The 25,142-nt window shown below is 40.8% G+C and overlaps 1 protein-coding gene across 2 annotated transcripts; it reads left to right on the forward strand.

Annotated features, from left to right (window-relative positions):
• Positions 1-303: 303 nt before the first annotated feature.
• Positions 304-25,142, forward strand: POLB (DNA polymerase beta). Of its 2 annotated transcripts, XM_019953575.2 has the most exons (14): positions 304-504; positions 820-877; positions 3,722-3,788; positions 7,110-7,184; positions 7,794-7,852; positions 9,608-9,657; positions 12,122-12,173; positions 13,969-14,023; positions 14,121-14,193; positions 16,198-16,268; positions 17,224-17,310; positions 23,071-23,135; positions 23,833-23,972; positions 24,900-25,142. In XM_019953575.2, exons 1-14 carry the CDS (start codon positions 444-446, stop codon positions 24,992-24,994), a joined length of 1,008 nt encoding a protein of 335 aa, XP_019809134.1. In that variant the 5' UTR covers positions 304-443; the 3' UTR covers positions 24,995-25,142. The 2 variants fall into 2 exon arrangements, with proteins under 2 accessions (XP_019809134.1, XP_019809135.1); XM_019953576.2 differs by lacking the exons at positions 12,122-12,173; positions 13,969-14,023; positions 14,121-14,193.

Genomic DNA, 25,142 nt, shown 5'->3' on the forward strand with positions numbered 1-25,142 from the left:
AAGACAGGTCCAACGCCTTACGTCAGGAATCCTGGCCTTCTCAGAGAAACCCCACTGGCTTATAATCCCGAGGCACCCAGAACCCCACCTCCACACTGAAGCTCCGCTCGGGCTTCCTCCTCCTGGTCCCGAGCACTCCAGGTTCCTTTTACTGGCTCGCCGTGCAAGCCCCGCCCCTGGCCCCACTCCTAACCACGCCCCCACCCACAGGGCTCGGAGGAAGCCTCTAGTCCCGCCCTGGCACCGCCCCCAGATCGTGACGTCACTCAGGCGCCGCGCGACGCGCCCCCTGTCAGAGGCGGCCATTGTTCAGCCGGTCGTGGTGGCTTTGCCGCCGCTGGGCTGGTCCTGCCCGCCTCGGCGAGTCCCGGCGTCTCCTCAGAGCTGGGACAGGGGGCTGTCCTGGGCGGTGAGCTCTCCGTGGTCCTCGGGCGCAGGCCGCCATGAGCAAACGGAAGGCGCCGCAGGAGACTCTCAACGGGGGCATCACCGACATGCTCACAGGTTAGTCCGGCGGGCGCCGCCGTCTTTCTCCTTTGCTGCCTTCCCGCCGCCTTCCCTTCCTTCCCTGCCGTCCTGACAGCCCAGGAGGAGTCGGCCCCTCGCAGCGCGGGGTCTTCGGTGCCGGCCTTCGCTCCGCCGCCGGTGTCCGGTTGTCAGCGCTGCTGGGGACCCTCGAGTCGCGCTTGGGCTGCCTTGACCTGGTGTGCCCGCGGGGAATCACTGGTGCTTAAGAGGTTGTTAACGCCTCCTTCCAGGAAACTCGGTTCTTGTTTACTCGTGGCTCTTGTTCACCCGGACCTCTTGTTCCCTTTTCAGAACTCGCAAACTTTGAGAAGAACGTGAACCAGGCTATCCACAAATACAATGCCTACAGGTGGGACGGTGCAAGCGTTGTCTGGTAGCATGCGTTCTGGAATGTGTGGCAGTTGACGGGGCTGAGGGTCCTCGTGGATATTTGAACCATCTGCAGGAGGAGAAAAAAAAAGCAAGAACTGAGGGTATTGACTTTGGTGGCACCTTCCTGCGATATTTCTGGGAGAATTGGCAGAGCTCTTTAGGATCCGTTTTGATTGGTTCCCAGTTCTGATTGAAAATAGGTTAATAGGTACTTTTCCCCATCAACAAATGTAAATTACTGAAAATGCAGTTTGATTTCAAGCCCTAATGAAAGACAGTGAGGTCTGTGTTGTGAAATGGATGTGGACCAAGGGAATGTTTCCATCTGGTTGGTCAGTGGGTGTTCTGTCGCCTTTTGGATCCCATCCTTGTCCATTTCACCAGGGCCCTTATCCCAGCCATTAATGCCCCATCCATCTGCCTCTGCACCCTTAACCGGGAAGCGTGTCCAGTCCCTCAACTCTTAAGAGCAACAAAGCAGTCTTCTTCATTTTCCTCAGCCCTTGAGCCAGCACCTTTCTCCTTTCTCCACTTTACAGTTAACCTTGAAGAATCTGTGTTCCTTGTCTGGTTTTCTGCATCCCCAGCCATTCTTTATCTCATTGCACTGTGATTTCCTTCCTGCCGTTTCTCTGAAAGCCTCTCACCCACATCGCATCTTACTGAACTCTCAGTGACGTTCACCTTGACTTCCACAATGGCACAACTTTCTGTTCTTTCTTACCTTTTAATGCCCTTTTCGCCCTTTTGTCTCACTTCTGTAGTTGGCAGTCTTAGCGTTCTTGGCTTTGCATACCAGTCTGTAACTCCAGATCTGTGCTCACAGAAGTTTTCTCCAGGTTTTCAAGCCTATGTTACCTTTGTCTCTTTCCTTTCGAAACTAAACTCATCTTCCTTCTTTCCTTCCCACTCAACATAACTAAAAACTGTTTACACTTCCTTTCTTTACCTCTTGTGAATTTCTAGGTAAAGTAATTGTACTGTAGTCCACACATTTGATGATCTGAAAATTAGATATCCAGCCCTGTATTCTGTTTGAGTCTTAGCAGGTTCAGAGAGGAGGTGTTTGGTCTTGAAGGAGCCCAAAGTGAAAGATAAGTGAGATAAGTGAGAGAAAGAACAATCTAGAGAAAGGAAACAAAATGAGCCATGGCGTTGAGACATGAGGGGTATTTCATTTTCTAGGGAGTCAGTAATTCAGTTTCTTTACGGGATGTAGTCTGAGTGGGAAATAAGTCTGGAAAAGCAGGTGATGCCTTACACCCCTGAAGGCTCCTCCCCACCCCTCAGTTCCCATACATGTTTCTTTTGATGTGGCCAAAGTATTCTCTGGAAAAATAGTTACCTGATCTTGTCATTCTCCCACATTAAATAATTAAACATTTTCTCTTTCCTTTGATAAAGCCCCAAAGTGTCATGCATACAAAAGGCCTTTCATGATTTAACCCTTCTTCCCTTTCAGGCTTTGTGTCATAGTGCCAATTATGTGGAACTACTTATCTTTGCTGAAACAATTTCATCCACAGATTGCACTCAACCTACCTTTCCAGACTCATTATCAGTAATATGCTAATAGAGAAATCAGAAGAAATCTAGGTCTAAAGGTTACATGTGCTAGAATAGAATGAAAAACGAAGGTCCAAAGACTATCCAGTACTTACGCTTCACACTTAGAAGTGCTGCTCTGTACGGGCATCAGTGCTTATCTATATTTAGCATTGAAATTATAGGTAGACAGGATACCGTCAGTGAGCTCCCAGGGTGGACCCAGTCTGTCACCACATTACTGAACAGGGTACGTGTAGAGATGGCAAGGATCACAAGTCAGTGCTTTAAGTGGAACTGAAACGAGAGCGATGAAAAAACAACTGGTACCTGGACACGGGAATACAGCTTTAAGCCATGAATTTTAAAATAACCCTCCATAAGCCAGTTTAGTATGTATTACATACGAATATTAGTTTGAATATTACTGGCTGCACACTTTTTATGAAAGATTATTATGAACAGTTTCTAAAAACTAGCTATTTTAAGGGCTTCCCTGGTGGCTCAGCTGGTAAAGACATCACCTGCTATGCTGGAGACCTGGGTTCGATCCCTGGGTTGGGAAAATCCCCTGGAGAAGGGAAAGGCTACCCACTCCAGTTTTCTGGCCTGGAGAATTCCATGGACTGTATAGTCCATGGGGTTGCAAAGAGTGGGACACAATTGAGTGACTTTCATTTCGCTTCACTTCTGGTGGCTCAGACGGTAAAGAATCTGCCTGCAGTGTGGGATACCGGGGTTCGATACCTGGGTTGAGAAGATCCCCTGGAACAGGGCATGGCAACCCACTCTAGTATTCTTGCCTGGAGAATCCCCATGGACAGAGGAGCCTGGCGGACTGCAGTCCATGGGGTCACAAAGAGTTGGACACAACTGAGTGACTTAGCACATGGCGTATAAATGTATATATGTATGTATAGAGTCAGACACGACTGAGCAACTAAGCACAGGACAGCACAGCTATTTTTTTAAAAAGGCTCAATGATATTTTCCATTTAATCCCCAAAAGGAAAGCCTACTGGTTTCCTAAATCACCCTAGTTTTACATATACGATTAAATTTGTGTTATTCTCAAATGCGAGGATCTTCAGGATACTTCTAAAAGTTAGAGATGTGGATGATCTGTCAGCTCATTGAGTTTTTTAAGTTTTACACAGATGTGGGAAATTAGTTATCTTGGTGAAAGTTTAAGCTGCTTATTTGCTTGTATGTGTAAGAAAAATTAACTGCCTCACTGGATTTCTAATTGGTTTTCCTTTTTTTTTTCCCCTTGTAGAAAAGCAGCATCTGTGATAGCAAAGTACCCACACAAAATAAAGAGTGGAGCGGAAGCTAAGAAACTGGTAAGTTTAGTGAGCAAGTTGATCGAAGAGTTCACACATGTACCAGTTTGGTGGTTTCCCACAAAATGAAATTTGCCTCTGAAACTGCCCTTGACCCAAACAGGCAAATTACAGTGCTTTCTTGGAATAATATTAATGCTATCTCAAGCATACTTTTCCAAGCTCCGGGTATGTTTATTGGAGGAGGGTGTGGGTTAAAAAGTTTCTTTAATATATGTAATTACAATTTTCTTTTACTTTGCCATGTATATGTGTGTTCATTTTCACATTGATTTTCAGCTTGAGAGTTAGTCCTTAAGAAGAGTGTGGTGACAGATTGGTACTAGCACATCTGCTCATTCGCTATTCCTTCTGATGCCCACGTATAGGGATTTCTGTGAGTTAGAGTTACTGTTCCCAAGGAGATCTTACTTACTACTAATAAGCTCATGATTAAGCCCCTTTGCATAGTATGGCATTTAGCCCAGTTCTCTGTAATTTCCATGAAACCTTTTAAGCTGGTAGTGTCACAGTTCTAGAGGTTTACCTGCATCTCTTGGTAATTTGCATTAACATCGCTAACAATATCTTAGGGAAGTCTTATAAAAGATTATAAATCTTATAAAAGATTGTAAATTCCTCAGGATTAAGGACCATATCTTATGCATTTGTTGTTAAAAATGCCAAACTGACATGACTTTTTGAGAAGTCAAGGTTCTGATAGTTGCCACCTTCTTTTATTCTTTACCTGCCTGTGTAGGTCTCACGAAAGCCCTCTGGAATTTAGGTATTAGTATCTGACTGTCCTTGATTTTCTCATGAGAGCCTGTAGCGTGTGACCGATAACTGCTCTTTTATTTTCACTTGTCAGAGTTATAACCTTAGCATCAATCTTACCCGTCTTATGACTGACAGATCCGCAGTGATTACGTGTCACGTGTCCACCTTTTGTTTATTACTCACAAGTTGTGCTCGGGGTTTTTAAATCCCTGTGCCATTAACAGTTCTCAACTTCAGTAAACCAGACAGACTAGCCTAACACGTTTTAAATACCTTGGACTTTAATTCCGAGTTTCTCTCTTGGACTGACCCAGTTTTACCACTTGTGCTTCCCTTCTATCACCTTGAATTTCTTTCTTTATGGTAATTGCAGATAGCCTGCTCATTTGTTAGAGGCAAACTTTTCACAAGTTCTGATACATCTCATCCCAAATCTGAGCTCATGATATATCTCTAACAAAAATGTAGAAATACCCAAAATTCCTTTTGCATAAGACTGGATTTTCACTGTTAATTTAAAAAGCACAGACCTACTCTCTGGCACATGTGAGTGCTTCTCAGTAATCTAGAAACCTGAAATTTCCAGAATGAGAGTTTTGCCTTTTGTTCCTTAATGTTTGGTTTAGAAAGTAACTTAGGCCAAAATTGCTTCAGATCTATGTGTATCTTTTGCTTTAGGAGATGAGAAACGCTAGCAGTTTCCCCTTTTTGTTCTACTTCTTTTATTTACTCCTACCTATGTTTGCTATTTTCAGAGCTTGACTATGCGTTCAGTGGTCTTTGGACATTTATTTAAACGTTAAATCAATTAAGAATATAGAAGGGTGAACTTCAGGCTAAGAGACAGTAGGAAATAACTGGCACATGTTATAATTGTTGAACACAACTAAAAAGGACCAATAAACATGAAGAAAAGTTCAACTTCACTAGTACATCAAAGTTGCAAATTCAATTATATAGTGCCCACCAAATTATCAAATACAGTGTGGACAAATGTGGGGAGAAAGATACTCATTTATTGCTGATTGAAGTGTTGGTTATTTATAGCTTTTCTGAAGGATGTTGAGGCAGAATGTTGGCAAAATGTGTGTGTGTGTGTGTGTGTGTGTGTGTGTGTTTTGTCCCAGCAGTTCCACTTTGAGCAGTTCATCCTGAGGAAACCAGTAGAGAGAGATTTATACAAGGATTCACTAGCTCATAAATTTTGAGCATCTGTATGCCAGGTATTCATCCGGGTGCTAGAGATAAAGCAGTGAAAAGATAGAATTTCTGCTGTCTTAGAGCTTATATTCTAGAGCAGTGCTGTGCAGTATATATTTACTGAACGTGAGTCACATTTAGCTAATGAGCTCTCATTGCTGTTGAGTCGCTAAAGTCATGTCCAACTCTTTGTGACCCCATGGACTGTAGCCCACCAGGCTCCTTTCTCCATGGAATTTTCCAGGCGAGAATACTGGAGTAGGTTGCCATTTCCTTCTCTAGTGGATCTTCCCAACCCAGGAATTGAACTTGCAACTCCTGCATTGGCAGGCAGATTCTTTACCACTGTGCCACCAGGGAAGCCCAGTGAGCTCTTAAAATGTGGCTAATGTGACTGAGGAATTTATGATTTTGATTAATGTAAACTTAAGTAGTCACATGGAGCTGGTCACTGTCACATTGGCCTGTGCAGTTCACTGCATTGGTTCTCAAAGTGTGGTACCCAGACCAGCAGCCTCTGCATTGCCTGGGAACTTGTTAGAAATGCAGTCTGTTGCATTAGAAACTCTAGGGCAGGACATGGCATGCTGTGTTTTAACACATTCCCCAGGTGGTGCTGGGGTATGCAGAAGCTTGAGAAAGCTTCCTCTGTTCCAAAGGAAGTCCACAACAGCATTGTTATAATATCAGAAATTGGAACCATCCAAATGTTCTCCTATAGGGCATTTTTAAGTAAAGTATCATACGTTCGTACAGTGAAACACTACGAAGTCATTAAAGTGGTTGTAGTTATATTTATTTATTGGTACATGAATTTGTTCATGATGTAGTTTTAAGTCAAAGCACTTTACAAAGCAGTATGATTCTATTTTTGTAAGAAAAAAGTAGGTATATATACACACATATATATATACACTTGTAAATATACATACACAGGTAACTTTGCGTGTCTATATACGTGTATGTGTATATACTGACTGCAAAAAAGTCAGTATATAGCAGATGTTAAGTGGCAAGATTATAGTTTATTTTAATTTTCAGAGTGATGAAATTAACAAATGACGCTAATATTTTTCTTTATTCAGCTCTGTAGTTTCTAATTTTTCTATGACAAAAGTTAATTTTTTAAAAAGAAAGTCATTTAAAATTGTCTTAATACGGCTTTTCATTTGGCAGTCATTTAAGCATTTTGTCTTTGGGAGAATATATATATTTTTTTACTGGTGCTCAATTACCTGTGTCCTTTGGAAAATGATCATGTAATGGTCATTGGTTTTTCATTTCTCATTTTTTACTTTATCTTCTAGGGATTTGGTAAGCATTATATTTATGTGACTTTTGTATTTTTTATTTTCTATGTAGCCTGGAGTAGGAACAAAAATTGCTGAAAAAATTGATGAGTTTTTAGCTACTGGAAAATTGCGTAAACTGGAAAAGGTAAAATTTTTACTCATTTGTTTATTTGATAATTATGACAGCTATCATGTAGCACCATTGCAGAGTAGGTGATATCATCCCCCTCCATGAGACTCCGTAGGTTAAGGAAGGAGCAGTTTATGGCTCTCTAAGTGTCCTGTATTTTAACTTTTAAATATTGCTCCTCTAAAATGTTCACTTATTTTATGTGACATTTAAGAGACTGTTACCCTCTGTAAAAGGATTATTTCTTTATTTTCATTACCAGTTAGAAGGGAGATTATAAACTTAAACTAAGCGATTGTTATCTTTTAGAGTTTTTAATCCTTAAATCCTCCCAAGCATTTTTTATGGTTTTATTTTATTCTGATGATAGTAATTGTATCACTTCTGGACTTTTATGAATAAGCCTTTAAAAAATATTGGATGAATGAGAAATGAGCCATCTTCATCTGCTTCCTTACTCACTTGTAACCACTGAGGTTGTACATGAATACTTCTGCACGGGTTATCCAGGCAAATGTAATGGCCCTTAATAAGTCTCTAAGCAGACTAGTGTATTTCTAGTAAGATCGTTTGAGTCTTCAAAGCATTCCTAAATCATTGTTAGACTTTTTTTTTCCCTTAAAGATTCGGCAGGATGATACGAGTTCATCCATCAATTTCCTGACTCGAGTTAGTGGCATTGGGTAAGAATTCTTTTTTAAGCAGATACAGTCATAGGGTTGGTTTAATTTTTTGTGTGTCAGCTTAACTAAAGAAGTTGCTGTTTCCCTTTAAAACCTGTGCCTCGCCACCTCTGTGCCTCTGCCCACGTACTTCGCTCTTCCATACTTTACATGTTTGAAACTGGTTCTTCAGTTGCTGCCTTGACTCTAGGAGTGCCATTCAAGACCTGTCAGCTCCCTGATGAATCCAGTTTGAGTCCCCAGCCAGAAATACTCTTTCCTTCCTCTGAGCTCCGTTAGCACTTGTTCTGTGGGCATATTATCACTCCCTCCAAGTTATGTCTCTTCTGCCTCTCTGGTTATATTTATCTTAAACATTTAAAATGCCTTTTTTTTTTTTTCCTGTAGCACAGTGCATATGAGTTTCGAACAAGCAGTCAAGTATTTCTTAATGGAGGCACCTTTATCTTAAATTTGATACTCAATAGAGTAAAGATTGACACCAAAATGTTAACACTTTACTTAATTATTGTCTTGATGGATTGAGGCATAGGTATATGATGATTGTTTCTTAATGGCAGCATTTTCCATAAAAGTTCATTTAAAATATATTAAATTCCTAAACCTAGTATATAGAAAAGGAGCATAACTCTTTGGGGCCCCAAAACAATTAACAGTATAAAATGTTAGCATTTGTTTTACAGAGTGTCTGTTACATTGTTCTTTTTCCAGGCAAGAAAGCTGAGTACAGAAACTGAGGTAGCTGTGGCAGGGTCAGAATCAGGGCCCAGGTCTCCGAGCTTTCAATTCAGATTTATTATTTCTGTGCCATGTTGCCTTCCTGATACGAATATCAGGTTCTGTACCACACAGTTTCTGTACCAAGGCTCTTTGTCATTAAAATCTCAGTTTATTTATCATCTGAGAGGCCTTCCCTCATCACCCAATCTAAAGAAGACCAGCCATTCTGTCATAGTACCCTGTTCGAATTCATCTACCTGGTATTTTCTTTGTTTATATATCTCTTTATTGTCTCTCTCTACCTACTGGAGCGTCAATAGGGAAGAGCAGGGCCCTTTCTTGTCTTATTCCTGCAGTAGTTTCAGCACCTAGAGGAGTATCTGACCCATAATAAGCCCTTATTAAATCTCATTTGCAAGAATGAATAGTTTTCAAGGGCCTGTATGTCTGGTTTATGAGTAAAGTAGATAGGTGTCATGACACCTAGCTGCTTGGATGTCTTTTTCATGTCTAAGTTCATGACTATCTTCCTAGATTAAGGCTTCAAGGATTTGAACATTACCAAAGTAACCACTTTGGGCTTTTGGGCTTCCCTGGTAGCTCAGCTGGTAAAGAATCTGCCTGCAGTGCAGGAGACTCCAATTCAATTCCTGGTTTGGGAAGATCCCCTGGAGAAGGATAGGCTACCCACTCCAGTATTCTTGGGCTTCCCTGGTGGCTCAGCTGGTAAAAAATCTGCCTGCAATGTGGGAGACCTGGGTTTGATCCCTGGGTTGGGAAGATCCCCTGGAGAAGGGAATGGCTACCCACTCCAGTATTCTGACCTGGAGGATTCCACAGACTGTATAGTCCATGGGGTCGCCAAGAGTCGGACACGACTGAGCGACTTTCACAAAGTAACCACACAATAGTTAGCAGGTCTTTTTTAGCTCACCAGTAACTTTTATGTTTGACAAGAGACGATATCACTGGTTATTTGTTATAAGGATCCTGAGTTTCACTTGATATTGAGATGATGTTTTTCTTTCTTTGTAGTCCATCTGCTGCAAGGAAGTTTGTAGATGAAGGAATTAAGACATTAGAAGGTGAGTCTGTACAGTTGGTCTCTACTTTCAGGTCAGATATGGTCCTGAAGGACCAGTGATGCTCTAACAAACTGAAACTTGGGAAAAAAAAACCTTTCTCAATTAGTAGATACAAATGATGTGCATGCTCAATCCTCAGTCCTGTCTGACTCTGCAACCTCATGAACTGCAGCCTGCCAGGTTCCTCTGTCCATGGAATTTTCCAGGCAAGAATACTGGAGTAGGTTGTCATTTCCTACTGCAGGGAGATATGAATGATAAGATTTTCTTTTTAACTATACAGTAGAGAATAGATGTAAAATGTAGTTTGTATTCCCATTTTAACTGTGTTTTGTTCTATAATTCAGAAGAAAATCAAGAAGAGCAAGGGGTGGCGTCTTGATTTAAAGATACTAACTTCACTTGCAGATTTTTAGATGATTTAAATTGCTTTTTTTTAAAATAAAATTTTAGACCATGGAAATCCTGTACATTCAGCCTAAAAACCAAGTCATGTATATTGAGAAAAATTCTGTTAAGAGGCTTGTAATTCTTATTGAAGGAATTTTTGCTTTCAAAGAAGTGATAAAAATAGAAGTCAAGTAATTGTAAAACATTTTCCTTAAACCTAATATAGCAATCTTTTAAGCATAATCTATCTCTTCATGCTTTCAAGGGTATGTACTATATTGATTCATTACAGTCCATCTCTGGCATTTGGGGATAAATATTTGTGGGCTCAACTTTTATAAGCAACCCTAATGATTAGGTGGACAGAGATTTTGGAGACTGACCTGGGATTGCATCCAGTTTCCACCAGTTTCTTAGAATAGATGACTGTGATGCTCCAGGTTCTCAGCTACAAGATAGTTTTGTAGTATCTCATGTGATTTAATGCAGTAATGTCTATAAAAACTTAGTAAAGTGCTTGATCCCTAAAAATAATAACTGACTCTCAAAAGGTATGACTAATAAGTCATACTATTAAGTTGAGAATTTGTGTGAATCTCACAGCTAAGAGTGAACTTGTTCTATACCTGCATCTCATGGAGGGTTAGTGCTTTTCTGCGTGTGGCATATATCATTTATCTGAGTAAAATATTGGTTAAGGAGGCCAAGAGTTTGTTCCTCAGAGGTATTCAGTTGCATCACTTGGGAGTGTCAAGGATCTATAGTGATGGTTTTAGATTACTTCACTGTTCACAGATACATAATGTCATAGCTGTGGGATCTCTCAATATAACAAACTCTATTTCTGTTGCATTTTCAATCATATACTTGGATTTTGTGTGCACAAAGCTATGATAAATATTCCATGCTCAATGTGTCATAAAGGTGCTTATCTTCCTCCATTTTATATCTCCAGAGAGAATTTGTGAACATCAGGTGACCACTTTGTTGTTGTTGTTCAGTTGGTAAAGCTGTGTTGGACTCTGTGACCTCATGTGTTTTAGCCCCCTGGGCTCCTCTGTCCTTGGGATTTTCCAGGCGAGAATACTGAAGTGGGTAACCGTTTTCTTCTCCAGGGGATCTTCCTGACTCAAGGGTTGAACCTGTGTTTCCTGCATTGGCGATCAGATTCTTTACCACTGAGCCCCTAGGAAAGCCCAGGGGCAACCATAGGCATTGCTTCTGAATCATACTTATCCTCTCATTTCTTTAATAAGGCTCCTGCCTGTGCTCATACCCATGAAGGGACCATCCAGATGGATCTGAGTCACTTTCAGTTTAAGACATGACAGTTTTTCTGATTAAAAAATGACAGTGATACCACTCCTTTCAACAGAATTTTTAGCACAGTGGCTGCACAAATCAGTACACAAAGAGTATTAATTCACTGAAAGAGTGAATGAACAAATGAACAGTATGAATGAACTTCTGTGGCTGCTGTTAATTATAAATTAAGCAATATAAGTCCTTAGAAGGGTGGTGGCCACCACTGGTGGCTCAGTGGTAAAGATCCCACCTGCCAGTGCAGGAGACATGGGTTCAACTCCTGGTCCAGGAAGATTTCCTGGAGGAAGAAATGGCAACCCACTCCAGTATTCTTGCCAGGAATACCCCATGAACAAAGGAGCCTTTCAAGCTATACTCCATGGGGTTGAAAAGAGTTGGACCCAACTTAGCGACTGGACAACAATAGAAGGTCCTTACAAGGCTGCTTTTTGCTGTACTCAGTGAAAGTTTGTGTAATCTTGATATGTTTTATGTACTGTTTTATATAACTATAACTGAAATTCTGACTCAGTAAATAAAAATGATTATGAAATCAACTGTCAGGTTTTACTACATTGACTTGAAGTCACCTTTATCGAGTCTTTAGTATCTGAAAGTTGTTTTCATTGTCTTTTCAAAGTCATTCCAGTGTTTCTCTAGGTAGCCCTTTGAAGAAAGGATCACCGAATTTAGCATTTTTCCCCAAAAAATTGGAAAATGTTTTTTTTCCCAGAAATTAGCACCTTAACTTTATTTATCTTCTATACAGATCTCAGAAAAAATGAAGATAAATTGAACCATCATCAACGAATTGGGCTAAAGTAAGATAGCAAATTTTCTTTCGACACTTGAAGTGTAAAAGTAAAAAAATTTATAGCCATTCTTCTGTACTCCTTAAGTCTTCAGACTTAGCTAAACACAAATCATTTTACTGTTCAGAAACATTAAGGTTGTTGCATACTCCTGTAGAAGGTATCCTTGTATTCACACGTGGGGTGTGTGTGTGTGTGTGTGTGTGTGTGTGTGTGTGTGTGTGGTTCCCTCATTCCCTTGACTTTGGCTGAGAACTTCCTCTTAAAATACACAGAGTGGAGGGTGTCAGTCAGTCAGGGTGTTTATTTCTTGCATACATTGTTGAAAGTACTGCACTCTGCGTGAAGTTAGGGTACAGACAGGTTCAGTGTAGCTCTCAAGAATTTTAGTCTGCCTGAGAAGATGGGCCATGACTGTGAAACACTTTAAGTTTTTAAAAAAGGAATAGGAAAAAAAAACCCAAACACCTAAATAACAGAATAGGAATAACTAGTAGACATGTCATCTGTCAGCATGGGTAATTTCTTTGTCAGGTGTGAAATACAGAACCCCCTCCTTTCTAACTATTTATAGCATGTAGTACATTAGCCATATCTACCCTAAGCTTGTATCTGCTCTGATCTTGTCTTGTTGGCCATTCAGTCCTAATAACTTTCTGAACTTGCCTGATGATGGCTTAGCACAATATTTGAAAATTTATCCTGACCTTCCAAAACTTCAAATCAGTGAGACATCAGGATGATGTGGTTCCCATTCTCCTTGCACGTACATAGTAAATGGACACCTTCTGAAGAACTTGCTTGTTGTGAGAATTGGTTTTGAACAGTTTATTTATCATTCTTGGATGTTACTTAATACTAAGATAATGCTCAGTGGTAAAGAATCTGCCTGCCAGTGCAGAAGATGTGGATTTGATCCCTGGTCTGGAAAGGTCTCCTGGAGAAGGAGTTGGTAACCCACTCAGTTGGATTGCCAACTCAGTCAGTTATTTTTGCCTGGAAAATCCCATGGACAGACGAGCCTGGGGTCCATGGGGTTGCAAAGAGTCGGACACAGCTTAGTGACTGAACAACAACAATGTTTTAATAACGTTATTGAAATATCATTTCATATACCATATACTTTACCCACATAAAGGTATACAAGTCAGTGAGTTTTTTAAGTATATTCCCAGAGTTGTACAACCATCACTATAGTCAATCCCCAGAAGAGCCCAAACCATTAGTGGTCACTCTCCATTTCTCTCTAGCTGCCCTTCCTTCCCCCAGCCCCTGGCAACCACTGTTCTATTTTCTGTGTCTATAGATTTGGCTATTCTGGATATTTCATGTAAATGAAATAATATAATATTTGGCCTTTTGTGACTAACTTTCACTTAGCATAATGTCTCAGTTCATCCATATTGTAGGATAATATTTTAAAATATTTATACAAGTATTTTTCAGGATTTAAAAGCAGTAAATTGCAATCCCTGAATTTGCCGGTAGGGAGCAGTCTAACTTGAATCCATACTAACTTAAATATATGTATTTACTCTTGAAATGTGAAGTTTATTTAAAATGAATTTGAATGGAATATCTGCAATATCAGTTAGTGTGACACTTAAGGATTTTGATCCAAGTTAAGGAGTAAACCTTTCCTCACACTGCCTCTCCCCACCCCCCACAATTTTACTGTTAATGAATTTTCATCTTGATTTTTTAAATATTTGCTTGTATAAAGATGCTCGATAAAGTAAACAGTTTAATGTTAAGATTTAAATTTTACAAAAAAATCTTTTGTCTACTTATTCTGTCTTTAAAGATATTTTGAGGACTTTGAGAAAAGAATTCCTCGTGAAGAAATGTTACAAATGCAAGTAAGAGTGCCCTGAATTATATTCTTTAATTAGAATTTAGAATTTCACTTGGTGAAAAGCCATTTTTAGAATACTAACTTAATTTTTCTTCTATTAGGATATTGTACTAAGTGAAGTTAAAAAAGTGGATTCTGAATACATTGCTACAGTCTGTGGCAGTTTCAGAAGAGGTAACATACTTCCTAATCTTAGGTTATTCATGCCTTGATGTTAAAATTGGCTAATGTATACAAAAAACATGGATTAAAAAGATGTAACTTGTTTTACTTCATAGATTTGCTAAGACCTCATAGTATTAGCTAAGTTTATTTGTGTATAAATGGGAATATATGAGTAAATGAGAGGAAGTTCATGCTGATTTTATGATAGGGTGGGTTTTTTCCTGCTGTTTTGGTTTCTGGGCTGCGTTGGGTCTTCATGGCTGCACGTGGCCTTCGATAGTTGCAGCGAGTGGCAGCCCCTCCCGGTGGCAAGCAGGCTTCTCGTCGCGGTGGTTTCTCTTGTCCCAGCGCACGGGTTCTAGGTGTGCAGACTCAGTGGTTGTAGCACACGGCTAAGTTGTTCCATGACCTGTGGGATCTTCCCAGACAGGGATCAAACCCATGTCCCTTGCATTGGCAGGCGAACTCTTAACCACTGGACCACTGGGGAAGTCCAGCATGGGCTTTTTTGATGACCAATTTTAATAAAATTTATAACATAATTTTATTATTATAAAGAACCTGCCTGCCAGTGCAAGAGACATAAGAAACATGGTTTTGATCCCTGGGTCAGGAAGATCCCCTGGAGAAGGGCATGGCAATCCACTCCAGTATTCGTGCCTGGAGAATCCCATGGACAGAGAAGGGCAGGCTACATACAGTCCATAGGGTCACAAGGAGTCAGACACAACTGAAGTGACTTTGCACTCACATAACATAATTTTAGGTGTATTAAGTACTAGTAGTTGTTGTCTGGCCAGATGCTAGTGAAGCTTTGGGTAGGTTTTTGCTTCTTGTTTTACTTCAGTTTTCAAAGTTTTCTATAATGAATCAAAGTTTAATGTCTCAGGAACACCAGTTTAAAACCAGTTCTCAAAACAACCAGGTTCTTTAGATCTTGATTTACTATGTGAATATGAGCAAAGTAAGAACCACTCAATCCAAAATTTTGGAAGAGTAACCTGAAATTTAAAATTGTTATTTTTGATCAGTTGTGTCTAACTCATTGTGACCCCATGGACTGCAGCACATCAGGCTTCCCTGTCCTTCACCATCTCCTGGAGCTTGTTCAAACTCACATCCGTTGAATTCGGTGATACCATCCAACTATCTCATTCTCTGTCATCCCCTTCTCCTCCTGCCTTCAATCTTTCCCAGCATCAGGATCTTTTCTAATGAGTCCGCTCTTTGCATCAGGTGGCCAAAGTATTGGAGCTTCAGCATCAGTCTTTCCAATGAATATTCAGGACTAATTTCCTTTAGGATTGACTGGTTTGATCTCCTTGCAGTCCAAGGGACCCTCAAGAGTCTTTCGGACACCATGTTTCAAAAGCATCAATTCTTTGGTGCTCAGCCTTCTTTATGATCCAACCTAGTTTACCCCTATTATCTTACAAAGTTGAAATTGAAAAACTTTATATAAACTTTGGAATAGATGTCTGACTAAATCCATGGCCACCTCTAGAGTTTTGGTTAGGAAGTGGTAATAGACTGTCAGGAATTCTCTGGGCAGCTGCTCAGATAGTCTAGTATTCTTATCTATGATGCCGTAATAGTAATGGTTACCAGTATTCTTCAAATGAATGCATTCGTAAGAATTGAAGTGAATTTTCTGATTAATACAGAGTTATATTGTTTGTTTGAGAGTCTTAGACATTTATTTGTATTTTTAAAGCTATATTTATTGTTATCATTATTGAGTAATTTCTTAGCTGCATTTTTAATAACATAACTAATTGTATACAATGCATATCTAATGTCATTTACTGTTGTTATCTGAGATTCTGGTGTTTACATCAATAAACCTGAATACTTGGACAGAAAGTTGAAGTTTTTTAACTAATTCTGAATGTGAAACACAGTGAAATAGAAAGTTAGGCAGTAAGAATGTCTATGTGTCGTCACCTCAGTTCAATATCTGCCTCACTGATACGTTTACGAGGGGAGCTCCATGCATGTTTTTTGCTGTTACAGGTGCAGAGTCCAGTGGTGACATGGATGTCCTTCTCACCCATCCAAGCTTTACCTCTGAGTCAGCCAAACAGGTACCTCTGAACTTATAGGCAAAGGTGATCAGTCTTACACAGCAATGAATATCATTTTCTAAGAGACAGTTGGGTATTTTCAGAACGAGTTTTTGTTTTAATCTTTCTGAAAGTCAGTTGAATCATTTTGTACTGATTGAATTCTGTGAAAGGCAAAAAGTAAATTGTTGAAAGGAATGCATGTTGTTTTTCCACAGAGAACTGACAGAACAGCCTGAGATTTGAAAGAGATGAGATTTAGTAAGATACTGCCAGAATCATTTATTGCCTAGCATAGATACTTTAGAAATATCCAGTATAATGTTCAGGCTTTAACATAGAAATATTTTGCTATTAAAAATATTGTATTAAGAAACTTTACCTCTATTAGAAGACCCATGAAGGCAAATGTTTTTTATTTTGAAATATATACCTTTTAAATGGAGAAGGCAATGGCACCCCACTCCAGTACCCTTGCCTGGAAAATCCCATGGGCGGAGGAGCCTGGTGGGCTGCAGTCCTTGGGGTCGCCAAGAGTCGGACACGACTGAGCGACTTCACTTTCTCTTTTCACTTTCATGCATTGGAGAAGGAAATGGCAAACCACTCCAGTGTTCTTGCCTGGAGAATCCCAGGGACGGGGAGGCCTGATGGGCTGCCGTCTATGGGGTCACACAGTCGGACACGACTGCAGTGGCTTAGCATAGCATAGCATAGCATACCTTTTAAAGATAAGCAGGTAATTTTTTTTATGAAACAGGTAAAGACAAATGATGTCTGTTTGGAGGTGTCATGGTATTCATGAAAAGCAGTGGTTTCATTTGATAAGGTGAATTTTCTGTTAGAAGAAAAATTAGAGCATAGGAAAACTAGGCATTTATGCAGAGAGCATCAGAAAACTCATGTTAAAAATGCTTTCTTGCTCTAACAGAGTAATTGCTTTTTTTTTTTCTTACCCCTGATTATGATTCTACAGCCCAAACTGTTACATCGTGTTGTGGAGCAGTTACAAAAGGTCCGTTTCATTACAGACACTCTGTCAAAGGGTGAAACAAAGTTCATGGTGAGTACTTGCTTGACTTAACACATTTGAAAAACAAGTGTGGTGACCTCGAGGTAGCTTAGTGTCCATCAGTAAATAGGACATTCTGGACCTTGGAGGGGATATATTCTCTAATCTGAGAATATTTTAGTAAAGAGTTTGTTCAGAATTCCCCACTTGTAAATAATCTGTGCCATTGGAATAGGTGGTGGTGGTTTTTGTTCAGTCACTAAGTTGTGACTCTCTGAAGCCCTGTGGTCTGCAGCACACCAGGCTTCCCTGTCCTTCGGTATCTCCCGTATTTTGCTCAAAATCATGTCCATTGAGTCACTGATACCATCCAACCATCTCATCCTCTGTCACCCTCTTCTCCTCCTGCCTTCAATCTTTCCCAGCATCAGGGTGTTTTCTAGTGAGTCGGCTCTTCGCATCAGGTGGCCAAAGCATTGGAACTTCAGCTTCAACATAAGTCCTTTCAAAGAGTATTCAGGGTTGATTTCCTTTAGGATTGACTGGTTGAATCTCCTTGCTGTCCAGGGGATTTTCAAGAGTCTTCTCCAGCACCACAGTTAGAAAGCATCAGTTCTTCAGTGCTCAGCCTTCTTTATGGTCCAATTCTCAAATCCGTACATGGCTACTGGAAAAAACCATAACTTTAACTATACGGACCTTTGTCAGCAAAGTAATGTCTTAGCTTTTAATATAGTATCTAGGTTTGTCATAGCTTTTTCTTCCAAGGAGCAAGCATCTTTTAATTTCATGGCTGCAGTCACCATCCACAGTGATTTTGGAGCCCAAGAAAATAGTATCTGCCACTGTTTCCACTTTTTTCTCATCTATTTGCCATGAAGTGATGGGACCAGATGCCATGATCTTAGTTTTTTGAATATTGATTCTTAAGCCAGCTTTTTCACTCTCTTCTTTTACCCTCATCAAGATAATGGGATAGGTAATTAGGCATAATCTGCTCTTTTTAAAATATCCATAATGACTTTGACACATTATATTTTTTTCCCTAAAATAGCAAATACTCTTTGACTCAGAATGTATTAATAAGTGAGATTAGAATTGTCTGAAGAGTATTATCTGTGACAGCACGAAAGAAAGAAGGCATCAGAGTCAGTGATGGAACGTCCAGGGGAAGAGCCATGCAGTGTGAGATGGTAGGTAAGGGAGCAGCACCTGCAGAGCATCACTGAGAAACCCGCTGCTACGGACCATTGAAGTCCTGTGGTCTTCCTGGGGAATTAAGACTCAAGGACTCAAGACAAATGGCCAGTGGATCAAAAACAGATTAATAAATGGTCCTGTGTAGAAACTGGAGGCAGGGAGAAATCCTAGGGCTAAGGCAACAAACCGCCTTCGTCTGCTGCTCCCTTAAATATAGCATGCGGACCCTGTCTTCTCCATGCTCCCTTTTTTGTGAGCTGTGCAACTGAAAGGAAAGAGCCTGTACTTCTGGAGTGTGGATTAGGCTAAAATTAGCAAGAGTCTCAGCATGTAGATTTGACAGCTTAGCTGAAAGTAGAAGATGGTTGAGACAGAAAATTGAAATGCCACGTCATTTAGAAACTAGGCCGAGGTTGCCAGGGCCTGGGCAGGGTGGCAGGGAGGTGGGAGGGAGTGCCCAGTGGGGACAGCGTCAGCTGCAGGTGATGATACAGTTCTGCAGATGAGTGGTGGTGATGGCTACACCGTGTGAGTTGCTCTGTGCTGTTGAACTACATGCTTAAAAATGGTCCATCTTGTGTAATTTAATCACATGTGCAGAAAACGTCATTAAGTTCAGCATGGTGATTTTAATGGGCTGTGAGAGTATATTGTCTAAGTTGGCCACACTTTATCAATATTTTCAAAAGAACTTTGGGAAAGGTAAAAATAAAAATCGCCATCAGTTTTAGGGAATTAAATTTTTATTGATTCTCCTGAGTCTGTCAGGTTTTGAGCTTTTAACTCTGTGTCCAAAAATGTATGCACCCAAGATATTAATTAAAAATAGGGTTTGTATGTGCCCTATGAACATTCTTTGGAATTTGGCTTGTCTTTAATTCCCTCAAAATGAATGTGCACAAACTTTATATTTAAAGAACATTCAGTCAGATAAAATTCTAAAAATAATAAGTGCTGGACAAGTTTGGGGTTTTTTGTTTTGTTTTTGAGTAGTAAGAAAGTGTCCTGGTATGCCTGCGCATATTCGGGGACTCTTGTGGCCTAACCGGCTTCCCACAGTAGTCATGTTTGTGAAAGGCAGTGAGCTGTCTCCTGGGGGACTGCACCAGCTGCTTTCAGAATTAGCCACCAGGAAGGTGTTTATTCAATAAAAAAAGCAGAAGCATTTTTTTACAGTCTGAACAGCATTCTGCTGTGCCCAAAGAGACCCAGAGGGCAGACCAGCAGAGGCTGTAGTACTCCGGCTAGCAAGAATACAAGGACAGATTATCAGCTGCTGGGCTGGGTGTAAACTGCAAAAAGAGGTGGGCAGCCAAGTTCATGAATGCTGAGAGTTGCTGACGATAGTGGAATTCCTAGTAGCTTCTCAAAGAGAATCCTTTGCTAGGAAGGTCATGGGCAGCCAAATGCTGCAGAGTCAGCCAGGTCAGCCTTTACAGAACCTGTGCTGTGGGAGAGGCAGGGCCACTCACCCATCCTGGGTACGGGCTTGGTGGGAATCTTGGCTGTCTCTTGCCTTCCCAACCTCATATATATCTGGCAGCACATGTACAGATCTTGCTAGAAAGGGAATCCTCCCAAACCGATTCCCAGAAGAAAACAGGCTGAGAAATAAGAAAGCAGGTTTTTTTTTGTTTGTTTGCTTTTAAAGTATAGAAGACTTTAATGACCGTAAGATCAAGAGACTAAGGCCTTTTTGTTGTGACATAAGCATCCGTCTAAGTGGGTTTGTGTATTAAGTTCAGGCACTGTCATATGCTTCATGTATTTACTGAAGCTTAGAAAAGGCCGTGTGTGAGCCTGCTGTCTTGACCTTTGTCGTTCATATTTGTTAGGATGAGAAGCACTCCAGGTCAACTCTGAACTCGTTTTGTTTTGGAGGCAGTAAGAAGTGGCAGAGCCGGGGGTGGGGTGGGGTGGGCGTGCTGCGTGTGGTGAGTGGGTCTGGGTACGGGGTGAACGGCCTGAGCGCCACTGCCAGTTCTTTGTGCGATGTTGGCAAGTTGCTTTACTCCTGTAAGGCTTTAATTTTCTTATCTATAAAATGGTATCCTTGCCCTCTGTCAAAGGACTCTCATGCAGGTTAGATTTAGGCCATATACGTGGAAACTTTGAAGCGTCTGTACAAATATCTTTTGAAGATATGGAATCTTTGAAGAGTTGTGCAGAGTGTTATAATAGGATAACATTATAATAATAATATAAAAATAGTGTGTTTCTGTTTGGAAATAGATCGGTGAGAGGAAGGCAGTAGTCTAGAAGGTATAAAATAGGGGAACAGAAGAAGGGATGGACAGAGAGAGGGTGGTGCTGTGAAAGAACAAAATGGGGAGAGGGGCATCAGTCAGATGAGAGGCTGTATTCAGTCAGTTCACCAAATGTGGTGTTCAGCATCGCAGCGTCCTAGGCTCTGCCCCAGAAGCATGGGACAGATGAGTGAATTTAAGTGGCGCTTTTATTTGAGGGGCGTGGAAGGGATTGCTTGTCAACAGTGAATATATTAAGTAGGTAAGTTGCATGGTAGGTTAAGATAGTGTGTGCTCAGTCACTTCAGTCGTGTCAGACTCTTTGCAACCCTGTGGACTGTAGCCTACCAGGCCCCTCTCTCCACGGGATTCTTCAGGCAAGAATACTGGAGTGGGTTGCCCTGTCCTCCAGGGGATCTTCCCGACCCAGGAATCAAACCCAGGTCTCTTACATCTCCTGCATTGGCAGGCGGGTTCTTTACCACTAGTATCATCTAGGGAGTTCAGGAGAAGGTATTAAATAGGATGGCCTTACTGAGATGACACCCGGGGAGAGGCTGGAGGTGAGGGAGTTAGCCCAGCAGATCTCTTCGGGGAGAGACAGCAGGCAGGAGTCAGGGCAGTGACTCTGGGCACAGAACATTAGTGAAGATCACCAAAGAAGCTTTAAGATCTCTGGGTTTCTGAAAGGAAATTGGCTGCAAAATGAATTCAGCTTATAAAGTAGAATAAACTCCACTCTATATCAATCCAGTTGATTTCAGAATATCTTGTTGTTATAATCGCTGACTAAATAGTTTGAAAGATACAACCTTCTCTGTGTTTTTAAAGTTATCTTTAAAACATGAATTCCTTTAAACTAATAGTAATCAAACCTTAGGAAAGTCAGGGTTATTCAGATCTTCTTGTGGACTCATGGTCTTTAGTTAATTCAACTGTTCTTCCTGTGAATATAATAACATTTGGAAGAAAAACCAATTTCCTCTGCATTTAGATACCTTTTTATATAGATGAGTACCACTCATATTTTAGCGTTTTTGTGCAGGTTTGGCCTCAGAAGATGATTTTCTGTGATCACAGTGAGGATTTCAGGGGACACTAGGAGAAACCTAGGCCACACTAGAGGAATGGAAGAGGCTTTATTTCAGTCAGTCAGCATGAAACTACCTCATTGAAATGCCAAACAAAACTAATCCACTCACTCTAATAAAGAATTTATAGTGATACAGAGAAACCTTTAACACCAGCACTTCAGAAAAAGTGCAGGAAATAAAATTTAGCCTTGAGGAAAGGAACAAAGCCATTAGATGAAATCCTGTTCCTGATGTGACAGACAGCAAGATCCTTGCCCAGCTCCTCAAAGCTCCATATCCGCAAGGCGATTCCATCTGAAGGTCGGGTTGTGACTTGTTAGTGCCTGAGAAGGTAGGCTTCACATTGGAAGATAAACAGGATTCGTTAATCTCTCAGCCAGAGGAGTTGCTAAAGAAAATAACCATTTTAGATTTTGATGTTTATGTGTTGCTGAGTGAAATGTATGACTTTTAGTGACGTGTGAACCAGCTCGACTGCCCTTCAGAACCGGAAGCTTGTAACTTGTGTATTTTTCTCAGAATGTGGCGTTTGAAGCTTTAAATTTGAAAAATGGCGATGTTTTTCTTTTTTACATATTTTACATATGGGTTGTTGCCCAGCCCACAAACTTCCCCCATTTTTCTGGAAAAGGAAACGATAACAAAACAGACCTTGATAATTGTTGTTTAAAAACTACCAAAGTATAATGAAAACTCCCCTATAGAGAAAGAATAAAGCGGTCCTCTATCTTTTAGTTTTTTCCTTAATTGTACTCTCTCTGTCTTCTCTAATTTCTGGAAGATACCTCCAACTTCCAGTTCTTCTATAGTATTTTTTATTTTGATTTAAATCCTTTCCTAGAGTTTTCTTTTTCTGTAGCATTCTGTCCTTGTATCATGGATAAATATCTGTAATCTGAGAAGATTACTGATAGCTTTTGTGTGTGTTTTCGTCTCCCTGAATAATCATTGTTTCTTCCAAGTTGCTTTTTTCTGTTTGTTCTGGTCTGTCTTTCGTGCTTTCCTTGATTATTTTCCTGTTTAGAGTCACAAAAAGCCAGATGAACCATCATCTGCTGTTTCCTTTGGTTCTTTAGTAATCGTGAAGGATTACAGTACAAAGCGGGTGATAATATGTAGAGCACAGAGAAGTTAAGTTACAGGTTTTCACAGTTCTAAAACCACCTCCGTTTAAAGCGAAAGTAACTTCACACTTAACAATATTTGATTAGAATTAAGCCTGAAGTGTTTTTAAAAAATCTTTTAAACATTATTTTAAATATCCATTTTAGGGTGTTTGCCAGCTTCCCAGTAAAAACGATGAAAAGGAATATCCACACAGGAGAATTGATATCAGGTATTGCTCAAAATTTGTTGCTCACCTATTAACTTCTTTCTTTTCTCCTTTCCCCCCCTCCCTCTCTATATCTTGGAATTTGCATAAATACCCAGGATCCCTTTTCATTCTGCAGTCCCATGCTACTGCTAAGTCATTTCAGTCATGTCCAACTCTTTGTGGCCCTGTGGACTGTAGCCTGCCAGGCTTCTCTGTCCAGGGGATTCTCCAGGCAAGAATACTGGAGTGGGTTGCCGTTTCCTTCTCCAGGGGATCTTCCGGACCCCGTTTCTTACTTCCCCTGCATTGGCAGGTGGATTCTTCACCACTAGCACCCCCTGGGAAGCCCCTGAAGTGCCATTCTTGCAATAGACAGTTTGGCCTGAAAGTATGTAAAGAGTAACACTATCCACAGAATCTGCTTTATCATCTCTGGATTTGCCTCTTGATAAGGTGCCTTCCACAGCATGAGGTGGATCCTGCTGGGGAAGGTGGTCCTGAGACCATCTTTGGGTTTGTCCACACCCCATGCAGAGTGTAGTTTACTGAAGCCTGAACTAACTGCACGGTTGAGGTCATTTGAATGGTCCTAGTGATGGTGGCCTCTTTAGGTTATTGGACTGCACAGGCTTGTGTTGTGCCTTACTGATTATGAGTCCTGTTTTTGCTAAGTTTGAAATGCATAGTAAAGGATTGCTCGATTGTTTATTTTGTTTAGGTTGATACCCAAGGATCAGTATTACTGCGGTGTCCTCTATTTCACTGGGAGTGATATTTTCAATAAGAATATGAGAGCTCATGCCCTAGAAAAAGGCTTCACAATCAATGAATACACAATCCGTCCCCTGGGTGTCACTGGTGAGTATTTGTGTCTGCATCGGAGATAATCCCAGTCATCTGGATATTTTGGTTTAGCAACTTTGGTTTTTCTAAGAGCCTTTAAGTAACCATGGTAGTTAATTGTAGATTCTTTAGAATTGTTAGTCCCTCAGGCAACAAAGAAAGCTTTGCTCCATAGGTGTTCCCAGGCCCTCAGCTCTAGTTGACAAGATTTCTGTGTTAGAATGGATTAAATTCTTTCTACTTCCATGGTTAGTAAAAAAAGAAAAAACTCTTATTGATCTAAAGGATTTTTGTTTTCTTAAATGTACCTCCAAGATTTCTGAAAAACTCAGGTGTTACTCCTTTCCGTGTCAGGCCAAACTTGGTAGCTTTGACTCCAAACTTTCAAAGTTTAAAGAGTAAGAATTGCTTAGTCTGTTTTATGGATCTTGTTAACATTTCACAGTATATTTATTATGTGGTCTACTGTGATCTACTAGGAGAGTGAAGATTTCGTCTTTTTGTCCTAAAACTGTAAAGTAGGGCCGTGCTTCTCACGTGTCAGTGGGTGTACAGACCACGTGGGACCCTCCCTAAATGCAGGTTTCACTTCAGTGGGCTTTGCGGACTGCTGCACTGCTAGTCCAGGGGCTGTGCTGAGTTACAGAGGAGCTCAATGGGGTCTTTTCTCTGGCACAGTGGAGATCCAGCAGAGAGGAGAGCCATGGATTAGGGTCACTTCAAAGGGCCAGAGTTGAGGTATTCAGGTTCGTCGTGTAGCGCTGGTGATAACGTGTGTGGCAAAGCATGACCAGAAGCTCTTGAGGGAGGTCTTTTTAAGTCCCTTATGGACTATTTTCTTTTCCCTCTGAAAGCAAGTCCTATTGAGCTCTCCATCCTGACCCCTCTGTAACTGAGCTCCAGAACTAGCTCACGAGGAAGGTCTTTTGTCCCTCCTTGCAGGCGTTGCCGGGGAGCCCCTGCCCGTGGACAGTGAGAAGGACATCTTCGACTACATCCAGTGGAAATACCGTGAGCCCAAGGACCGAAGCGAGTGAGGCCCATCCTCCCCGGCACAGCCCAATCAGAGTCTTAATTTATTTCTTAAGCTTTGCTATGTAAGGGTCTGTGGTGTTTTTAAGTAACTATTTCTTCTTCATGCCGTAGCCTGCACTATAGTCAATAAAACCTCTTGTATGATTATCA

This window comes from Bos indicus, chromosome 27 (assembly GCF_029378745.1).
Source record: "Bos indicus isolate NIAB-ARS_2022 breed Sahiwal x Tharparkar chromosome 27, NIAB-ARS_B.indTharparkar_mat_pri_1.0, whole genome shotgun sequence".
Lineage (NCBI taxonomy): Eukaryota > Metazoa > Chordata > Mammalia > Artiodactyla > Bovidae > Bos > Bos indicus.